The sequence below is a fragment of the Rhinopithecus roxellana genome, chromosome 4, assembly GCF_007565055.1.
Source record: "Rhinopithecus roxellana isolate Shanxi Qingling chromosome 4, ASM756505v1, whole genome shotgun sequence".
Lineage (NCBI taxonomy): Eukaryota > Metazoa > Chordata > Mammalia > Primates > Cercopithecidae > Rhinopithecus > Rhinopithecus roxellana.
In genome coordinates, this window is record NC_044552.1 from 29,229,016 (window position 1) to 29,250,078 (window position 21,063).

The 21,063-nt window shown below is 39.1% G+C and overlaps 1 protein-coding gene across 4 annotated transcripts in view; it reads right to left on the reverse strand.

The window, feature by feature from the left end:
- FKBP5 (FKBP prolyl isomerase 5) overlaps positions 1-21,063 on the reverse strand; it is a 116,148-nt gene that overhangs the window by 56,443 nt on the left and 38,642 nt on the right. For all 4 annotated transcript variants that reach the window (XR_004057007.1, XM_030929658.1, XM_030929659.1 and 1 more), the window contains exons 2-3: positions 11,617-11,740; positions 5,893-6,037 (exon numbers count right to left, since the gene is read on the reverse strand). Coding sequence is in view for 3 of the 4 variants with exons in the window: in XM_030929658.1 (XP_030785518.1) it covers positions 5,893-6,037; positions 11,617-11,721 (250 nt within the window). In the remaining variant the exon portion in view is untranslated. The remainder of the gene's footprint in view (positions 1-5,892; positions 6,038-11,616; positions 11,741-21,063) is intronic.

Consider the following 21,063-nt stretch of genomic DNA (forward strand, 5'->3'; position numbering starts at 1 on the left):
AAAATGCTGGGATTACAGGTATGGCCACTGCAACTGGTCCTTTACATATTTTTTAATTGGGCTATTTTGTTGTTTTTGTTGAGTTATAGGAGTTGTTTGTGTATTCTGGGTATTAACCCCTTATCAGACATAAGATTTGCAAATATTTTTCTCCCATTCCATAGGCTGCCTTTCATTCTGTTACTGTTTGATGCACAAAAGTTTTAAATTTTGATGTATTCCAATTTAATTTATGATGTCCAGTAATTTATGTTTAATTGTTTTACTTTTGTTGCCTGTACTTTTGATATCATGCCAAGAAACCACTGCAAAATCCAGTGTCATGAAGCCTTTCCTCCATATTCTTCATTTATTTATTTATTTTTTTGAGATGTTTCATTCTTGCTGCCTAGGCTGGAGTGCAATGGTGTGATCTTGGCTCACTGCAACCTCTGCTTCCCGGGTTCAAGCAATTCTCCTGCCTCGGTTTCCCAAGTAGCTGGGACAACAGGCATGCACCACCATGCCCAGCTTTTTTTTTTTTTTTTTTTTAGTAGAGACGGGTTTCACCATGTTGGTCAGGGCTGGTCTTGAACTTGAACTCCTAAACCTCAGGTGATCCGCCTGCCTTGGCCTCCCAAAGTGCTGGCATTACAGGTGTGAGCCACTGTGCCCGGCCTTCCTCCATATTCTTATGGGAGTTTTATAGGTTTAGATCTTGCGTTTAGGTCTTTGATCCATTTTGAGTTAATTTTTGCAGATGGTGTAAGATAAGGACCCAATTTCATTCTTTTACATCTGGATATCTAGCTTTTCCAACACCATTTGTTGAAAAGACTGTCCTTTCTCCCAATGAATGGTCTTGGCACCCTTGTTGAAAAATCACTACCTTTTAAATGTACATTTACATTTGAATATGAGCATACTGAACACACTATAGGATGAAAGCTACACCATATCATACAGAAAAAAATTACTTTTTCATATGGGAGTAGTAAAGGAGAACAAGAAAGGTAAATATTTTAACTGTAAAAGATTTCCTTTCAAAATATAAAAGTTGACAAACACTTAAGGTTAATCACTTACTACGCTTCAGGTAATTAAAAGAGCATCTTATTCATTCCTGCTTCACCTTCCTTGAGGGATTCCTAGGACTCAGTACCAATTTCTGATCTGTATTTTAACTACTTGCGTATTCTACTAATTAGTACCAATTTCTGATGTCTATTTTAACTACTTGCATATTCTACTAATTTTTATGTTAAAAATAAGAAAAACCTCATATAATAGATAATACAGACATCCTTTCTTCTTTTTACACTAAACAAAGCAAATTATTTTTCCTGTATACTTTTTCCTCATATATTTTAGGTTTTTTTGTTTTTGTTTTTAGTTTTTTGAGACGGAGTCTCACTCTGTCGCCCAGGCTGGAGTGCAGTGGCACAATCTTGGCTTACTGTAACTTCTACCTCCTGGGCTCAAGTGATTCTCCTGCCTCAGCCTCCCCAGTAGTCTGGGATTACAGGCATATGCCACCACACCAGCTAATTTTTGTATTTGTAGTAGAGACAGGGTTTCACTACGTTGGCCAGGCTGGTCTTGAACCTCGAACCTCAGGTGATCTGCCCGCCTCGGCCTCCCAAAGTGCTGGGATTACAGGCATGAGCCACTAGTTTTATTTTAAAATAGCTACAAAAGGGCTCTAATAATCATCCCTACCCCCTACCAATAGTAATGAATCATGAATTAAACAAATTAATTTATGTACTTTGTTTTGTTTGAGTCAGCGTCTCGCTCTGTCACCCAGGCTGGAGTGAAGGCGTGTGATCACAGCTCACTGCAGCCTTGACCTCCTGGGCTCCAATGATCTTCCCATCTCAGCCTCCTGAGTAAGCTGGCGCCACCACGCCTGGCTAATTTTTGTATTTTTTGTAGAGATGGGGTTTCACCACGTTGTCAAGGCTGGTCTTGAACCCTTGGGTTCAACTGATCCTCCTGTCTTGGCCTCCCAAACCGCTGAGATTACAGTAATTTATGTTTAAGACTCTTTTAAGTGTTCATATCTTATATTACATTGTATTTTTGTCATTTCTCTAATTACTAAGAAAACTAATCACAGGATAACCTCTCCCCACCTGCAAGGTTTATAATTTAAAAAAAAAAAAAAAAAGGGAAAAGGGAAAGAAAACAGATATGGTGGCATTATCTGTCCTGGGACAGTCTTAAGGATCAACTCTGCCAGACTAAATTGTTACACTTGAAGGCAGGGGTCATGTTTTAATTACTCTTTGCAAAGAACTATAGCACCACAATATTGTACTCAAAAAAAGAACAAAGGCATGATGTAATATCGAATTTAAATGGAGTGAGAAATTTGCTCAGCTTTTCACAGCCTAAATCAGCTCCTCCCTGATATCCACTCAGCAGTGGAAACTGGAAGCATTCCTCCTCCATCGCAAAGTACCAGGAAAAATCAAAGTAAGTACTTTCTTAAAGTTTGCTGTCTTTCTGGCTCACACTTTTGGGGACAATTAGAAAAATTAAATATTTTAGCCTAAAAGCTTTCCTTACAAATCTCCTGAATGCTCCTAAACTGAATGTAAAAAAAAGTAAACAGATATTAAGAACATATTGGCTGAGGGCAGTGACTCATGCTTGTAATCCCAGCACTCTGGGAGGCTGAGGCAGGAGGATCGCTGAAGCCTAGAAGTTCAATGCTGTAGTGAGTTATGATGCATTCCAGCTCCGATAACAGAGCAAGTCTCTGGAGACAAAGAGAGAGAGAAGGAGGAAGGAGGAAGGACGAAGAGAGAGAGAGAGCGAGCCAACACAAGCGCTAGCACTTTTGATAAACCTTACTATGACATATCATTACTGGTAAGAAATGTCTTCTGTGGCCGGGCACAGTGGCTCACACCTGTAATCCCAGCACTTTGGGAGTCCAAGGTGGGCAGATCATGAGGTCAGGAGATAGAGACCATCCTGGCCAACGTGGTGAAACCCCGTCTACTAAAAATACAAAAATTAGCCAGGCATGGTGGTGTACACCTGTAATCCCAACTACTCAGGAGACTGAGGCAGGAGAATCACTTGAACCCGGGAGACAGAGGTTGCAGTGAGCCAAGATCACACCACTGCATTTCAGCCTGAGTGAGAGCGAGACTCCGTCTCAAAAAAAAGAGAAATTTCTACTGTATATCAGGCACTCGATAAATACTGCTAACCAGGACCTACTTCATTTCTATACCTGGTTTGGGCCATGTTTTAAACCTTAAGATCTAACATAAGAAAGACTATCTGGATTTGAATCCTGGTTCTGCCACTTACTGTATAGCCTTGGGCAATTTACCAAGCTTTTCTGTACCTTAGTCTGCAATATAGTAAACAAAAAATCACATCAAACCAAAAATGGTTAATAACAGTAGGTAACCAAACCATAAAAGAAAAAAATTGATAAAACTGACTTCATCAGAAGTAAAAACGTCTGCTTCCCCAAAGACCAATTAAGAAAATAAAAAGGCAAGATAGACTGGGAGATCATATTTGCCAAAGTGCTTGCCCTTTTAAGTACAACTCAATAAGACAAACAACCGATGTTTTAAAATGGGCAGAAGATCTGAACAGACACTTTACAAAAGAAAACATACAAATGCCCACTAAGTACAAGAAGAGAGACCCTCAATCATCACTAGTCATCAGAGAAATGCAAACAAAACCCAAGGTGAGATACTACTTCATACTTACTAGAATGGCTAAAGTTAAAAAGATCGACAATACCACATGTTAGCAAGGATATGAAAAACTGAATAGCCCCAAATTGCAAACCACCAAATGTCCTGTTTTTGAATGGGTGAACAAACTGTGGCATTCCCAAATTGTGGAATACTTCTCAGGAATTCAACATGCAAGAATCCCAAAGTCATTATGTTAAGTGAAAGAAGTCAAATACCAAAGATAATACAAGATTCTGTTTATACGAAATTCTAGAAGAGGCAAAATTATAGGAACAGAAACCAAGTTAGTGACTGCCTGGGGCTCAGAGTCCAGGAAGGAAAATGACTGCAAAAGGACATAAAAATACTTTTTAAGGTAAAGAAATTGTTTTATATTTTGATTGGTGGTAGTTACAGAACTATTATCAAAATTCATCAAACTATATACTTAAAAGGGTAAACTTTATTATATGTAAATAATACCTCAATAAAAAAAAAACCATTCAAAGTAGCTTTGACACAAATGTTAATATGATTGTCACCTAAATTATACTAATTGTACAAAGAACCAAAAAAATAGTAAGATTGAGGCCGGGTGCGGTGGCTCATGCCTGTAATCCCAGCACTTTGGGAGGCCGAGGTGGGTGGATCACGAGGTCAGGAGATCGAGACCATCCTGGCTAACAAATGCCCACTAAGCACAAGAAGAGAGACCCTTCTAACATGGTGTTAGCCAGGATGGTCTTGGTCTCCTGACCTCATGATCCACCCACCTCGGCCTCCCGAAGTGCTGGGATTACAGGCGTGAGCCACCACACCCGGACAAAAGTAGTTATTTAATAATTAATTTTAGAATAACCCCATGTTAATGTAAGTAATTTAATTTTGTACAAGGTATTTTTATATTTTGTATTTTCCAAAACAAAAAAAAAATTGGTGAGACAAGTGTCATTGTTTTAGAATGCTATACATGTAGAAATATGTTTGACTTGTAACACAAGACAACCAGATTCTCATATCTATTTCTGCATTCATCTGCTGCAATTTTGGCTGAAGCACATGAAAAAAAAAAAATCCAAACCCACAAAGATAGTTGAAAAGGATAGGAGCCCTTTAATAACCTTTTAGATAATTGTGAATATAATTATCTGATACTACATCAAAACTGTACAAGTTGTAAGTTTCATAAAAGTCAATTACAATGTGGAAACTGAAAGTGTATCAGTGAACTTTTCATACTGTTAAAATCTGTTGTCTAACTTTGAATGAATTGTTTATTCACACATGATCTTGTAACATCTTGCATTGGTCACTGAGAAAATATTGGTTCTTAGTTATACAGATCTTCCAAATGTGGACACATTTCATTGTATATTTAAAACCACATTCATTAATACCCACCGATCTCATCAGAAGTCTTCGGAAGCTGTCAAGCACACAGTGGTAAATACGAGTTCTCCTAAACTATAATTTTTACTTGAAAACTTAATGGCAAAAAACATTGTCAGTTGTTTTTCCTTGAAGTGACAGATTCACTCCATTCATTCTCAGAAAAACACCTGCCAAATACTGAATCAAGTCTGCATAAGCAGATTTGCCCTTTCAAGTAAAAATGGTATTTCATGAAATAAATGCAGTTAGTTCAGATCTCACTAAAACAAGAGGACAAGTACTTTTCCTTGAGACAACCATCATATTTTGGGGTACAGAAGTGCTCTATATGTGCGTCCCTTTCTGTCACAGAATATCAAAGGGATGTGAAACTCAAGGATTGGGTTTTAATAAAGCTAATAATTTTTACTTCTTTATCAGGACATTCTTACGTGAAACTAGTTTTTCCTCTTACGTAAATAGTGAAGGAGTGGCAGTGGAAAATACCATGACTACTGGAAGAGCTGGTTACCACTGCCTTGATTTGTGTTAAGGAACCAGCAGTTTTTTACCACTGCAGCTTTTGTACCATCAGTGCAGATGTCAATACAGTAAAAAGTCAAATAATATCTTAGTATTGTTATGAAAATAAATGACATTTGGGACCCCCTAAAAGGATCTCAGGGAGCCCTAGGGATTCTCAGACCATTCTTTGAGTACTACTATTCTAAAATATCTTTACTTTTAGAAAGGATAGAATCCTCTGCTCCTATATATTGCAAATATAATAAAGCTAAGTAAAACACAACTCAAAAAAATGCCCTCTTACTTTTGCCAAGACTAAAGACAAATGGTTCACTTCTATCATGACTGGAATCAAACTTCTTTCCATTTGACAATTTTCCTTTGTAATGGACATAAACTTTGTCTCCAATCATCGGCGTTTCCTCACCATTCCCCACTCTTTTGACAATCTAGAAAAGACAAACATTAAGAAAAAGGAGGTGAAACTTTTTACTTGTAATCAGAGAATAAAAAGGTCACACAGTCCATCCCGAGACATCCAGGCAGATATGCAAATATACTATTATCTATTCTTTCTAATGCCTTCCTTCATTCCTCACAATAACTCACTGTTAGAAAACTGTACTTTACCAACCTACTCTTATGTTATAGCTACTTTTATTGGTAATCATACTATTTATTCCTCAAAAAAAAAAAAGGCATTTGAAAATAAATTAGTAAAAATCATACTTAATACTTGAAAAAAGTAGTTCTCAACCTTTTTTCCTCAGGACCCCGTAACACCTTAAAAATTGAGGACTCCAAAGAGCTTTTGTTTATATGACATATCTATAGATATTTAGTAAAAAAGTTTTTTTTTTTTTTTTTTTGAGACAGAGTCTAGCTCGTCACCCAGGCTGGCGTGCTATGGCATGATCTTGGCTCACTGCAAGCTCTGCCTCCTGGGTTCACGCCATTCTCCTGACTCAGCCTCCCGAGTAGCTGGGACTACAAGCGCCCGCCACCACACCCAGCTAATTCAAAGAATTAACCAATAAATCCTGTTCATTGGTTTAATGCCCTGTTTTGACACTAAACTCTCATAACACAGACTTGTGAGCTAGTCCATGTACGCACTGACTTAGACCAGAAAGAATGGTGGACTTTTAAAAATATTCAAAAAGAAGCTTAAGTAAAACTTCAAAGATGTAGTTTTATTTCCCTCCTTTGCTAAAAACATTAGCTTCTGAATAGATTCTGCTTGTTTATTTTCAGAAAGCCCAATTTCCTGGTAAAATAGGTTACATTTCCTATTATTTGACACACAGTCTATCTGTTAAAAAAAATGAGTATCACTGCACAGTTTGATATGATACTGAATAACTTGTTTTCTAGTAAAGTATTTAGCTATTGTAAAATCCAGTGTATTTATTTTGCTCTTGGCAGAGCAAGCTGCTAATGTAGTTGGTCAGTTCTGGGAAAAGAAAATCAAATCCAGGTGTGTGATGGTGTAATTTGTCAATCATTTATGCCAAATTAATCATTTTTGGTAGATAACAGACGATGGTAGCTAACATCTGATGAACATCTTTTTGGGGAAGGAGTTTGCTTTGAGTTTTATTTAAATAATTCAATGATTTGCTCCTAAATTCTTTTTTGACAAGTATACCCTCCGCCTAACATAAATATCACATAAACACTGTGAACCTAAATTCCACAGCTTTCTTAACTCAAAAGCCCAAACAACTTTATTTTATTTTTTGAGATAGGGTCTTGCTCTTTTGCCCAGGCTAGAGTGCATGCAATGGTACAATCATAGCTCGCTGCAGCCTCTATCACCCAGCACAAGTGATCATTCCACCTCAGCCTCCTGAGTAGCAGAGACTGCAGGCACATGCCACCATACCTGGCTAACTTTTTCATTTTTAGTAGAGATGAAATCTTGCTATGTTGCCCAGGCTGGTTTGGAACTCCTGAGTTCAAGTGATTCTCCTGCCTCAGACTCCTAAAGTGCTGGGATTACAGGTATAAGCTACCACACCCAGCCCCAAACATTCTTTAAAGGCAAAGAAAAATTACTGACCTTCTAGGACTTCAAAAGAAAAAAACAGTTTTCAAAACATCAAAAGACATTACACAATATTCTACAAGTGCTCATGTTCATGGACTGCATGTGGTATTTGGGAGGCTATGCTCAACTGTCAGCCTCGTGTGGAAGGAATCTGCATTTCTAGGACTATAAACAGTAACTGGGCATTTGGGATGAATGGCTATCAGAGAGTCAGAGAGCCATCCACACCAGCAAGTGGTACTACGGTATCACTTCAGGCTTCCCTAGCAAGATGAATTTGTGCCTAAATCTAGAGTTGCCTTAAGGACACAATCAAGGTTCTATTCATTTTTAAAATATAAATTCAATTTTTATCTTCCTCGGATAGTTACTGAATTTCCAAACCAGCACTGTTTTTTTTTTTTAAATACGTAATAGTTAATAAGATAGATTACTATAGGACAGGCACTATACTAAGTGCTTCACCTAATCCTAATAACTCTATGAAACTGATGGCATTATTATTCTAACTTTAAAAACAAGAATTTAATCACAGAGAGGTTAACTAAATTGCCCTAGCTCGCACAGTTACTAGATCTATTTAAATCTGAACCAAAAGCCTCATGGTGAAATCTGAGGCTCTAGACAATGATACATGATATAATTTAAAGGGCTTCAAATCTCCAACATTTCTTTATAAGCCTAAAAATCTTGCAATTAGATTTACTCCCTAGAACAAAACAGGGTCTGAGGCAAGTTGGGGATCATGTTCTCTGGGTGTGGGCACCCTGAAAAGATGAAAGGGGAAGTCTTAAACAGAGGCAGGGAGATGCTGAGGACAGCCGCGAAGTCTCCACTGTGTCTAGAAGCTTCCTGGAATTTAGGATGAGCAACTATAGCTACAAGGTTGAGAAGTCCTCTAAAAGAAGACAATAGGATGTAAATCTATAGCATAAAGCTCTTATTCTATAGCTGCAAGTCTCCAAAATTTGACTTGGTACATAATGGCAATTCACATATATTCAAAAGAGAGCCAGGCACAGAAGAAAGGCTTTCACATAAGCAAGGTTAGACAAAACAAAAATTCTTATTTGCTACTGCTGGCACAGGAGATATTAAAACTCAGCATCCTGGTAATATTTACAATGTATCAGATAATCTTTTCAGGAAAAACAAAACTTAACTATACAAAACCTGTATGTGTTAACAATGTTGTAGGAGAAATAACTACTTAATGGGACTAAAGCCACTTAAGCTTTCTCAGACTCAGTTTATTCACTTATAAGATGGAAGAATCAAGAGATGCTCTAATTGTCTCACCACATTGTTGTAAGAAACAAACGAACAAAAAAATGCATGTGAAAATGATTAACTATAGAGTAAAGAAACACACGCAGTCATGCATCGCTTAAGGACAGGGGTATGTTCTGAGAAATGTGTCCTTAGGTGATCTCATCCTTGTGTGAACATCGCAGAGTGTACTTACACAAACTTTGATGGCCTGGCCTACTAGTACACACCCACATTAGTTTGGTTTGGCCTATTGCTTCCAGGCTACAAACCTGTACACTGTGTTACTGCACTGAATACCGCAGGCAATTGTAAAACAGTGGTATCTGTGTATCTAAACATATCTCAACACAGAAAAAGGTACAGTAATAAAAGGTATAAAAGAAAAAAAAGTGTACACCTATACAGAACACTTACCATGAATGGAACTTGCAGGACTGGAAGTTGTTCTGGATGAGTCAGCAAGTGAGTAGTGAGTGAACATGAAGGCCTAGGATATTACCATACACTACCATAGACTTTACAAACACTGGATACCTAGACTACATTTATTTAAAAATTTTTTTCTTTCTTTAATAATAAATCAATCTTAGCTTACTGTAACATTTTAACTGTGTAAACTTTATGACTTTTTTTAGCTTTGACTCTAATGACACTTAGAACACAAACACACTATACAGCTGTACACAAATATTTTGTTTCTTTATATCCTTATTCTATAAGCATTTTTCTATTTTTAAAATTTTTTTATTCTTTTATTTAAAATTTTTTTTTTGTTTAAAACAAAGACACAAACACATACATAAACCTAGGCCTGCAGAGGGTCAGGATCATCAATACCACTGTCTTCCACCTCTACATCTTGTCCCACTGGAAGGTCTTCAGGAGAATAACATGCATGGAGCTGTTGTCTCCTATGACAACAATGCCTTCTTCTTGAATACCTCCTGAAGGACCTGCCCAAGGCTGTTTTTTGTTTGTTCATTTGTGTTTGAGACAGGATCTCACTCTCTCACCTAGGCTAGAATGCGGTGGTATGATCATAGTTCACTGCAGCTTGGAACTCCCAGGCTTACGTGATCCTCCTGCCTCAGTCTCCTGAGTAGTAGAGAGTACAGGTACATGCCACTAGGCCTGGCTAATTTTTTAATTTTTTTTTTCTACAGATAGGGATCTTACTATGTTGCCCAGGCTGGTCTTGAACTCCTGGCCTCAAGTGATCCTCTTGCCTTGGCTTCTCAGGGTGCTGGGATTACAGGCATGAGCCACCGCACTCAGTCAAGGGTGTTTTACAGTTAACTTTTTAAAAAAATAAGTAGAAGCACACTCTAAAATAATGATAGAAAGTATAGTAAACACATAAACCAGTAATATAAACATTTATTATCAAGTATTATGTACTACACATAACTGCATGTGACTGCAGTGCAGTAGGTTTGTTTATACCCACATCACCACAAACACGTAATATACTATATTACCATGTTACAACAGCTATGACACCACTAGGCCATAGGAACTTTTCAGCCCCATTACAATTTTATGGGACCACCGCTGAAGGTGCGGTCCATCACTGACAGAAATGTCATTATATGGTGAATGACTGTATAGTGCTTTAATAAGTAGGAAAGCTAATTCAAAAGTAAGACATATACTCTGAGGAAATCTCAAAAGATATCTTCACTGTACATAGGAACAATATTTACATATAAAAATAAACCCCTTTGGGCTGGGCATGGTGGCTCACGCCTATAATCCCAACATTTTGGGAGGCCAAGGCAGGTGGATCACCTGAGGTCAGGAGTTCAAGATCAGCCTGGCCAACATGGTGAAACCCTGTCTCTACAAAAATACAAAAATTAGCCAGGCATGGTGGCAGGTGCCTGTAATCCCAGTTACTCGGGAGGCTGAGGCAGGAGAATTGCTTGAACTCAGGAGGCGGAGGTTGAAGTGAGCTGAGATCGCAACATTGCACTCCAGCCTGGGCAACAGAGGGAGACTCTTGTCTCAAAATAAAGTAAAATAAAATAAACCCCTTTGAATTTTTCAAGTTAGCTTTTCTTTCCTTAAAAAGTCTTAAAATTGTCATTAGCTAGCTTTAGTGTACTAAAAGGATACATTAAAATAGTAACCTATTTGTATGTTCTGAGAATAGGGAAACATAGCCCTTTAGAGTGAGATATAACTTGGACCTGAACCCCAGGTAAATCTGCATTACTAAGATATATGATGTTGGGCACGTTAATTTACCTAGCCCAGTCTCAATTTCAACATCTATAATCTGGGATTAGAAATTAAAATATCTAGCTGGGAGCAGTGACTCATGCCTATAATCTCAGCTACTCAGAAGGCTGAGGTGGGAGGATCGCTTGAGGCCAGGATTTCAAGACTTGCCTGAGCAACATAATGAGATACCCTCTCTCAAAAATTTAATTAATTAATTTAAAAAGAAAATCCCAGCTACTCAGGAAGCTGAGATGGGAAGATCACTTGAACCCAGGAGTTCAAGACCAGCCTGGGCAATGTAACGAGACTCAACTCTTAAAAAAAACCTTGAAGTTATGAAGACAAAACGAGAATCTAGCTCTACTGTTTAGCACTTAGTAACCCTCAATAAACATTACCCACCCCAGTCCCCCTCAGAAAGAGTATAAACAATCTTTCCAGGCAGCAGATTTCCTTGTATGTCATTCAGCTTTGTGGCCTCACCTTTAATACTCCCCTGTCTTTTTTGGAGGTAATATCCTCTCCCTGCTCAGCAACAGTGGCTGTGGGGCTTTCTCCACTGTTCTTGGCACCTTCATCAGTAGTCATTGTCTTTTAAGTAGAGAACCTGGTAAGAAGAAAAATATTTTAGCTAGGAAAAATATCACTTCTTTATGAATCTTGAATGTCCCTGGGAACTGAACTCTACCTAACCTAAGATTTACTTAGGGCCAATAAGCTTAGATACTGAAAACGAAAACAAAGGCATTTGCTATGAGCATGTATTGATGTCATCGGGCATGTAAATAAAACATCATCCAATTCTTTAATTTCCCATCTAGCTCTGGTCTCAAAACAGAGAACAGTACAAGTCAGGTTGGGTAGTGATTACATTCCTCATCATAACATGGTGAGAAGCAGTTCCTTCACAACTTTGAAAACATCCTTTTTCTATAGCCATATTCTTGACAGAGGATTAAGACCTTATCAGTTCTTAATAAAAGAAGTGACAATATATCAATCACAGTGAGACACAGAGCAGGCTTAGAATCTGACAGACCCAAGTCTGGGTCCTAGCTCCAGCTCTTGACATTTCCAATTTCCTTAATCTTGCTGAGCCTTCGTTTCTCATCTGCAAAATGGACACAGTACACTATTCATAGAGTTACAGTGAGGCAGCAGTGAGATAACATTTGTTTAAAGATTAGCACAGATTGGTAACTTAAACATGTTTAACCATTTATCATCATGATTGGGCCTTCTGTAGGGTCATTTTTCATCTCCTGCCCAAAATACCTACAGAATGTTCTTCCATGTGGCATTCAAGGCCCTTCACAATCTGGCCCTAATCTATCTTTCAGTTCTAGCTGCCACTATTTTCTTTTACTTTCTTTCATGCAGCTCATGCTCTAGCCAAACTAGGCCAATTCCACTTCTACAACAAGCCCAGGGCTTTCCCATAGTCATTCTTCTGGTCACTCCCTTTCTTGTTTCCAAAACATCCACCTCCCTTAAATGCTACTTCTATCATACCAACCTTGACCCTCTATTTGTAGACCATTTTGCCCTTTTATGTACTTCCTTAGCTCTTCTATCGGTTTGTCGTCTGTAAGAGATTTATAAGTCTATGCGCCTGTTAGGTTTAAAAGATCCTTCAGAGCAAGGTCCATGTTTTGTTCATATTTAGATTCCCTAGAATGCCTCTACCTTTAAGAATGGTAAGACGCGGCCGGGCGCGGTGGCTCAAGCCTGTAATCCCAGCACTTTGGGAGGCCGAGACGGGCGGATCACGAGGTCAGGAGATCAAGACCATCCTGGCTAATACGGTGAAACCCTGTCTCTACTTAAAAATACAAAAAACTAGCCGGGCGACGAGGCGGGCGCCTGTAGTCCCAGCTACTCGGGAGGCTGAGGCAGGAGAATGGCGTAAACCCGGGAGGCGGAGCTTGCAGTTAGCTGAGATCCGGCCACTGCACTCCAGCCTGGGTGGCAGAGCAAGACTCCGTCTCAAAAAAAAAAAAAAAAAAAAAAAAAAAAAAAAAAAAAAAAAGAATGGTAAGACAAAAAGTGCAAGGAATCTGTAATGGAATTTGGGGGGTTCTTCCTCTGCTCCTTACAAGCTGTTTGATGTTGGCTACCTTAACTTCTCTAAGACTTTTTTCCTTACCTGTGATTAGAATACAAATAACTGTTTTCACAGATAATCTTCTGGATGAAGTGGTATAATGTGTATTTTTAAGGTATACTATTCAAATGTTAGTTCTTATTGTTATTGTTGGTCACCTGTCAGACATTTTTTTCATGCAAGGCAAGCCAATGTAACCAACAGGCTAATCACAGGCTAAACAAAACACACCTAGCCACTGCCATGATGAATTCCAACTGCTCCCTGCTTGGTCAGGGAAAATCAAGAAGGAATCACTCCTACAGCTATTACACATTAGGCTGATAACAAACTTAAGGTACCCTAAAGTCATCTCCTGAGCCTTCTTGTCTACAGAGTCAGTCTTTCTGCACTTGTGGAAAATGTCTTATTGATACAATTGTAACTAGACAACGAAAACATACATTGTAGTGTTTTAACTCATTTCCAAATGACAACTATTGATTTCAGTTCAACAAAGACACAAATCCAATTGTTGTGCCCAAAATCTTCAAAGAGAACACCAAAAACCAGGGGCTAAGTCCCTCTGCTTTAGTTTCTAGTACAGTTTATACCAAACATAAAAGATCCAAATGTTTGGCTCAGGATAAGGGAAAGGCCAGAACAAATCGTTCTCAAACAAACAACAAAAATTATGTACCTAGCTCTACATGAGGCTGGCTAAATAATCAGGAAAATCAGAAGAACGGCATTGGTTCCCAGCTTCTAGAAACTCACTGCTTATAACATGCTTCTGTGATGCACAGAAACTTGTAAAAGGCACCTCGATAACAGAGGGAAAAGATCTCTTAAATATTTGGAGGGTCCTGGACTGTATGCCTGGGAAAATATATGCACACAAAAAAATTTCCTGGGGATTCAGAGATGCTGACATCCATCAATAGATCTCTGGGTAAACCTGGGTGTAAAGCACTGAACAAATTAAAACCACCAGGTGAGAGGTTGTTGGCAAAGTACCCCACAGATAACTAATTATTAAAAAAGAAAAAGGACCTTTCAAATAAAATGATCTGACTGATACCACTTTAATAAGTGATCTGCATCATAACCAAACTCTGCATCACAAATAATGAAAAAAACTGCTATTACTCTGTCTCCTAATATGATGTAGTGATGTGATATAGATGTGCTATCTATCATCTATGTGGTATCCCTATCAAAAATGTTTAACCGGAAACTAATCAAGAAGAAAAGACAAAAACAGATTGTGGAGCATTCTATAAGACCATTGGCCTAGACTCTTGAAAAATGTTAATGACATAAAGAACCAAAAAGGTGGGCCGGGCGCGGTGGCTCAAGCCTGTAATCCCAGCACTTTGGGAGGCCGAGATGGGTGGATCGCGAGGTCAGGAGATCGAGACCATCCTGGCTAACACGGCGAAACCCCGTCTCTACTAAAAAATACAAAAAACTAGCCGGGCGAGTTGGCGGGTGCCTGTAGTCCCAGCTACTTGGGAGGCTGAGGCAGGAGAATGGCGTAAACCCGGGAGGCGGAGCTTGCAGTGAGCTGAGATCCGGCCACTGCACTCCAGCCTGGGCGACAGAGCGAGACTCCATCTCAAAAAAAAAAAAAAAAAAAAAAAAAAAAAAAAAAAAAAGAACCAAAAAGGTGGTGTGCGCCTGTAGTCCCAACTACTCAGGTGGCTGAGGTGGAAGGATATTGATTGAGCTCAGGAGTTTGAGGCTGCAGTGAACGGTGATCATGTCACTGTACTCCAGCCTGGGCCGAAGGGTAGGACCCCATCTCTTAAAAGATAAAAAAAGAGACGAGAGAGAGAGAGAGAGAGAGAGAGAGACAGAGAGAGACAGAGAGAGATGAGAGGTCTGTTCCAGATTGAAGGAGACTATAGAGATATGACAACCAAGAGTAATCAGTGATCCTTGGCTGGATCCTGGATTAAGGGACAAAATATATAAAGAACTTGGAAAAGGAGACTGTGTATTAGCTTATTATTACTATATGTTAGCCTTCTGGAGTGTGATATAATATTATGGTTTTATGTGGAGTAATATCCTTGTTCATAGGAGACACATGCTGTAGTATTTAAGGGTGAGGTGTCATGATATCCGCAACTTGCTTTCAAATCATTCAGAGTGCTAGAGAGATCGCACATGCACAAATGTCACCAAAAAAATCAAAACAAAGCACTGAGCAAACATAACTACAACACATCCAAAGACAATGCTTTCTTTTGAATGTTCATCATTTGGAGTTCAGCTAAACTTTTTAATGAAAATACTGTCAATGAAGAAATGTTTTCAGGCTGGGCAGTGGCTTATGCCTGTAATCTCAACACTTTGGGAAGCTGAGGCGGGTGGGATCACTTGAGGCCAGGAGTTTGAGACCAGTCTGGCCAACATGATGAAACCCCGTTTCTACTAAAAATACAAAAATTAGCCAGGTGTGGTGGCACACGCCTGTAATCCCAGCTACTTGGGTGGCTGAGGCACAAGAATTGCTTGAACCTGGGAGGCAGAAGTTGCAGTGAGCTGAGGTCATGCCACTGCACTCTAGCCTGGACAACAGAGCAAGACTCTGTCTCAAAAAAAAGACAGAGAAAAAAAAGAAACATTTTCTTTTGGTTCTCACACCTTGCTATTTTGAAAACAATGGCTTGTTTAAATCCAAGTAAATAGGCAACCTGTATAAGCTGATTTACTAGCTTTCTAAATCCCATTTGATAAAGGAATTAGCTCTTCATTTTTTGGCTCCAGCACTTCAAGGGATGCAAGTCATCTCAGTAATCTCAGAGGATGGCTCTTGTCAGTGGTACTGAGTCCATATGAAGAGAAGTACTATGAATAATTAAAACACAAAGATAAAAACAACAAGAAAACAAACTTTTGAACTTTCAAAAGCAGATAAAGCTGGAAGAATAAAGAAATAAACTGAATTTTCCAAGTATTTCCCCTTAATTCCAGCTAAGCCATTAGGAGTATAGGTTTTTGTAAGCTAACAAAACAAATGAAACTTTTTCCTTGATTGAATGTTATATAAAAAAGACAGTAAGGACAGACAATTCCTAAAAACTGTAATGACACTGAGACCGTTTCACCGTTTTTCTGAGAGACTTTTCTTCTTTCCCTCACCCTAGGTTTATTCTGGATTTAATATCACTATGTAGCTATGGATATTAATCTATGATAAAGCTTATTGTGCTGAACTGTCGAAAGGCAAAAAATTGCTACCCAGTACATCAGAAAGGGAACACACAGTTCGTTCTGTTATGGACATGGCAGATAAGCATACACTCTCCAAAGTGCTAGTCAGCAAACACCTGAGACATAACAGAAAAATGAGAACACACTTAATATTTTATCAACAGTGTACTGAAAACTTCAGTTAACATAACTAAACTATCAGGTCCCCCAAATGAGAAGTCATTTTAAAGCCATATCCACCAATTCCCTATGTGTATTACGTAAATTACTGTATTGTTCTCTTTGTTAAAATATCAGTGTCTTGCCTCAGATTATGCTACTAACAGGAGAGTTTTCAGAAAGATATTTCTTTGGTAAACTTATTTTTCTTCTCAGTACAAGTAATTACTGAAGAAAACAAAGCTAACAGACCACACTTTCCCTGACTCTGAATGCTGAGTTGGATAAATTACTGTTTTTAAGTAAACAGAAAGCAAAGGATTATATTAAACAAACAAAAAAGCCAGAAAATATTAGACTATCCAGATGTTACCATTACATACTAAAGGATGAACCTGAATACAGTATTATTCCCCTTAATATGATTTTACCCTATTTGGCCTCAAAAAAGTCGAACGACAGGATTAAGTCATCAACTTCCTCTCCCCAGGAAGATGCTGGGATGAAAAGAAAGTTTTTAAAATTTGCAAAACTCTGAGGTGGAAAACAAGTGTTCCTAACTGAACCAGAACTTTGGGGGAATTTCTGAACACTACACAGCAGATGAGGTCAGACCGAAGGAGAGAGCAAAGAAGAGAAAGTTGCCTCCCAAACACCAACTGTTAAGAGCAGCTCTTCTCAGGAGAGGCTGGAGAAGCTCTAGGTCTGGGGTCAGCCCCAGAAAGCAGGAGTGAGCTAGGGGGACGCACTGGAGAGCGGTATCTGGGGGGAAAAGCAGAACCTGTGTTTGGATCAGTTAGGCCAGGTAGGTTTCTTTCCCTCCAGAGTGCACACTGTGGCTCCCATCTTTTCTTCTCTGGAAGACGTAATAATCCTTATTTTTGGAGTTCAGATCCATTGCAAGGATATGTCAAGGTACTTGTCTTCTTTCCTTAATTCCTGCAGGGGCCGTGATATTCTGGCCCTTAACTGCTAAAGACAAGTCTTTGCGGAATCTCCAGAAAAATTTTCTAGCATTATTTCTTTTCCTTTGATGTCTCTGTCCTCTATGTCTAGAAGTATTATTAGATAGACTTTGGACATTTTGGTTTTATCCTTCAGCTTTCTTAAGTATTTTTCTAAACCTGGGCTAAACAATAGAATCACCTGAGGAACTTAAAAAAGCTACTGATGCCTGGACTCCAGCCCACAGAGTCTGGATTTAATTTGTCTGTGGTGGGGCCAGGGTAATGGTGTTTTCAAAAAGCATGTTAGATGATCCTAATGTGCAGCCAGATATGGTTGAGAACCACTGGACATTTCTCCCGTTTTTCATCTTTGTCTCTGGTTTTATACCCTAAGAGAAAATATTTGATGGAATTTTTATTTCTTACTGTCTCTTAAGAGACAGGGTCTTGCTCTGTTGCCCAGGCTGGAGTGCAGTGGTACCATCATAGCTCACTGCAGCCTTGAATTCCTGGGCTCAAGCAATCCTCCCCCTCAGCCACCCTAGTAGTTCAGACTACAGACATGTGCCACCACACCTAATTTTTTTTTTTTCAGAAGAGACAGGGTCTCGCTATGTTGCCCAGGCTGGTCTCGAAGTGATCCTGGGCTCAAATGATCCTCCTACTTCATCTTCTCAAAGTGCTAGGATTATAACAGTGAGCCACCATGCTGGGCCTGATGGAATTTTTACATCACCATTTGGTCATCAACTATGTTCAATATATCATGTAGTATGCTCAAGGGATTTTTACAAGAATTTAGTGGCCAGGTGAGGTGGCTCAATCCTGTAATCCTAGCACTTTGGGAGGCCGAAGCGGCCGGATGACTTGATGTCAGGAGTTCGAGACCAGCCTGGCCAACATGGAAAAACCCCCATCTCTACTGAAAATATAAAAATTGGCTGGTCATGGTGGTAGGTACCTGTAATTCCAGCTACTCGGGAGGCTGAGACAGGAGAATCACTTGAACCCCAGAGACGGAGGTTGCAGTGAGCCAAGATCGCAACATTGCACTCCAGCCTGGAAGAGAAGAGTGAAACTCCATCTCAAAAAAAAAAAAAAGGCCAGGCTGGGATCATGCCAGTAATCCCAGCACTTTGGGAGGCTGAGGCAGACGGATCACGAGGTCAGGAGATCGAGACCATCCTGGCTACATGGTGAAACCTCGTCTCTACTAAAAATACAAAATATTAGCCAGGCATGGTGGCGAGCACCTGTATAGTCCCAGCTACTTGGGAAGCTGAGGCAGGAGAATGGCGTGAACCCAGGAGGCAGAGCTTGCAGTGAGCCAAGTTTATGCCACTGCACTCCAGCCTGGGCAACAGAGCAAGACTCTGTCTCAAAAAAAAAAAAAAAAAAATTGCGTAATAATGTTTTTTATTTTACATTTTCTTATCGGATTGCTCACTTTCTTAGCACTTAGTCTTTATTTTGTAGATGCAATTACCTCTGAAATCTTTCTGAAGATACTACTGAGAAAATGGAGCATTTCTTAGAAGTATTTGGCTAAAAGGGTTTTTTTTTTTTTTTTTTTTAAGGAAAAAAATGCCTCGACCTTCTGGGAGGTGGCATTTTGTGTATCCTCTAGCATCTCCCAAGAACACTAGGCAGTGGGGATTCTCTGAAGTTGGAGAAGGTAAGAAGTGAAAATAAGAGAAAGATAGCATATTGTGAACATGAAAGTTAAAAGTAGAAGAGAGATGTATAAAGAGGCAGAAGTCACAGGTAAGAAGTTTGATACTTATACTATGGTTATAAAGGGGAAACATAAAATGCTTTGGGTGAAAGGGAAGTAGAGAGCAAAGGCTTGAGAAAAGAACCAGACAGGCTTAAATGCATATAGGGAAAAGAATCAAGGGGAGATGAAAAAGTCATGATGCAAGAACAGGAAGAATGCAGGCATGGATCTGTTCATCAGCTAAACACAGATCACTTAGTTCCAGCCAAATTTTAACTGTATGGCTAAATTAAAGTATTTCAAAGTTTTTCCTTAAGAGGATGGTCACAGGAATGTTAGAGTAAAATTTGGCATGTGCATACTTATAAAAATATAGTTTTTAAAAACGATGAGATAAATCTATACAGTAGAGCATCATTTAGCTAAGAGTCTAAACAAAAACATCCAAACAACTGAATTGGGAAAATATTTTGTAAATGTTCATCCATTATAAAAGAATGTCAGGCGCAGTGGCTCACACCTGTAATCCCAGCACTTTGGGAGGTCAAGGCTTGAGCCCAGGAGTTCAAGACCAGCTTGGGCAACACAGTGAGACCCGATCTCTGCTAAAAATAAAAAATACACGCCTGTGGTCCCGGCTACTGGAGAGGCTGAGGCAGGAGTATCAGGCCATGGTTGCACCACTGCGCTCCAGCCTGGGCAACAGAGCAAGATATTGTCAAAAAAAAGGAAAAAAGAATAGCATTGTAGTAAATGAAGTGTATTATTATGGTGCATAGTGCCCAGTGATGATCTGGTTATCTGGACCATTACAAAAAAAAAAGTCAGCTGATGATGCCACAATGGGCTAATACATGTAACACAAACAGTGTAATTTTTTTTTTTTTTTTAATCTTTTGAGACAGAGTCTTGCTCTGTTGCCCAGGCTGGAGTGCAGTGGCCTGATCTTCGCTCACTGCAATCTCCACCTCCTGGGTTCAAATGATATTCCTGCCTCAGCCTCCTGAGTAGCTGAGATTACAGGTGTGAGCCACCAATGCCCAGCTAATTTTTGTATTTTTAGTAGAGATGGGGTTTCGCCATGTTAGCTAGGCTGGTCTTGAACTCCTTGAGCTCAAGTGATCCGCCTGCCTCAGTCTCCCAAAGTGCTGGGATCACAGACATGAGCCACCGCACCTGGCACAAACAGTGTAATTTATAGCAATTATTTGCAGCCACCAACCATGGTTCCCAGTTGTTTGTAGATTTTGGTGGGTGTGATCATTTTAGAGCACTGGATTACAATTATGCAAATATTATTCATTACATGCCAAAATGTCTTTTTCATTGTTTCCCTTTAAGACAGCTAACCTTGGAAAATATCACTAATATGGAGCAGGTGGGGTCTTACCCATTCCACATAAACAATCTTCTAATAATCACATGAAAAGGCAGATGGATTTTCAAGATGTACTGTTAAGTGAATGGTGAGTTGCAGAATGATTTGTAACATGATCCTGTTTCCAAGGGGGAAAAAGTATATATGTGTTTGTATATTTGCTTATTTATACAAGAAGTTTGGAAAGATAACTTACCCAACTACTAAAACAGTGTTACCTCTGGAGAATGAGATTTGGGAGGATAAGAAGGAATTTTCACTTCTTAGATTTTATTTTTATATTATTTAAATAGTTTAAACATGTATTACTTTCATGATCTTTTTAAACTTAGGGAAAAAAAGATGAAACATTTCATGGTTCCACTCATCAGGACTTTGTATTCTTTCTCTTCAATTTAATTCAAACATTTTAGAGTGCTTTTTA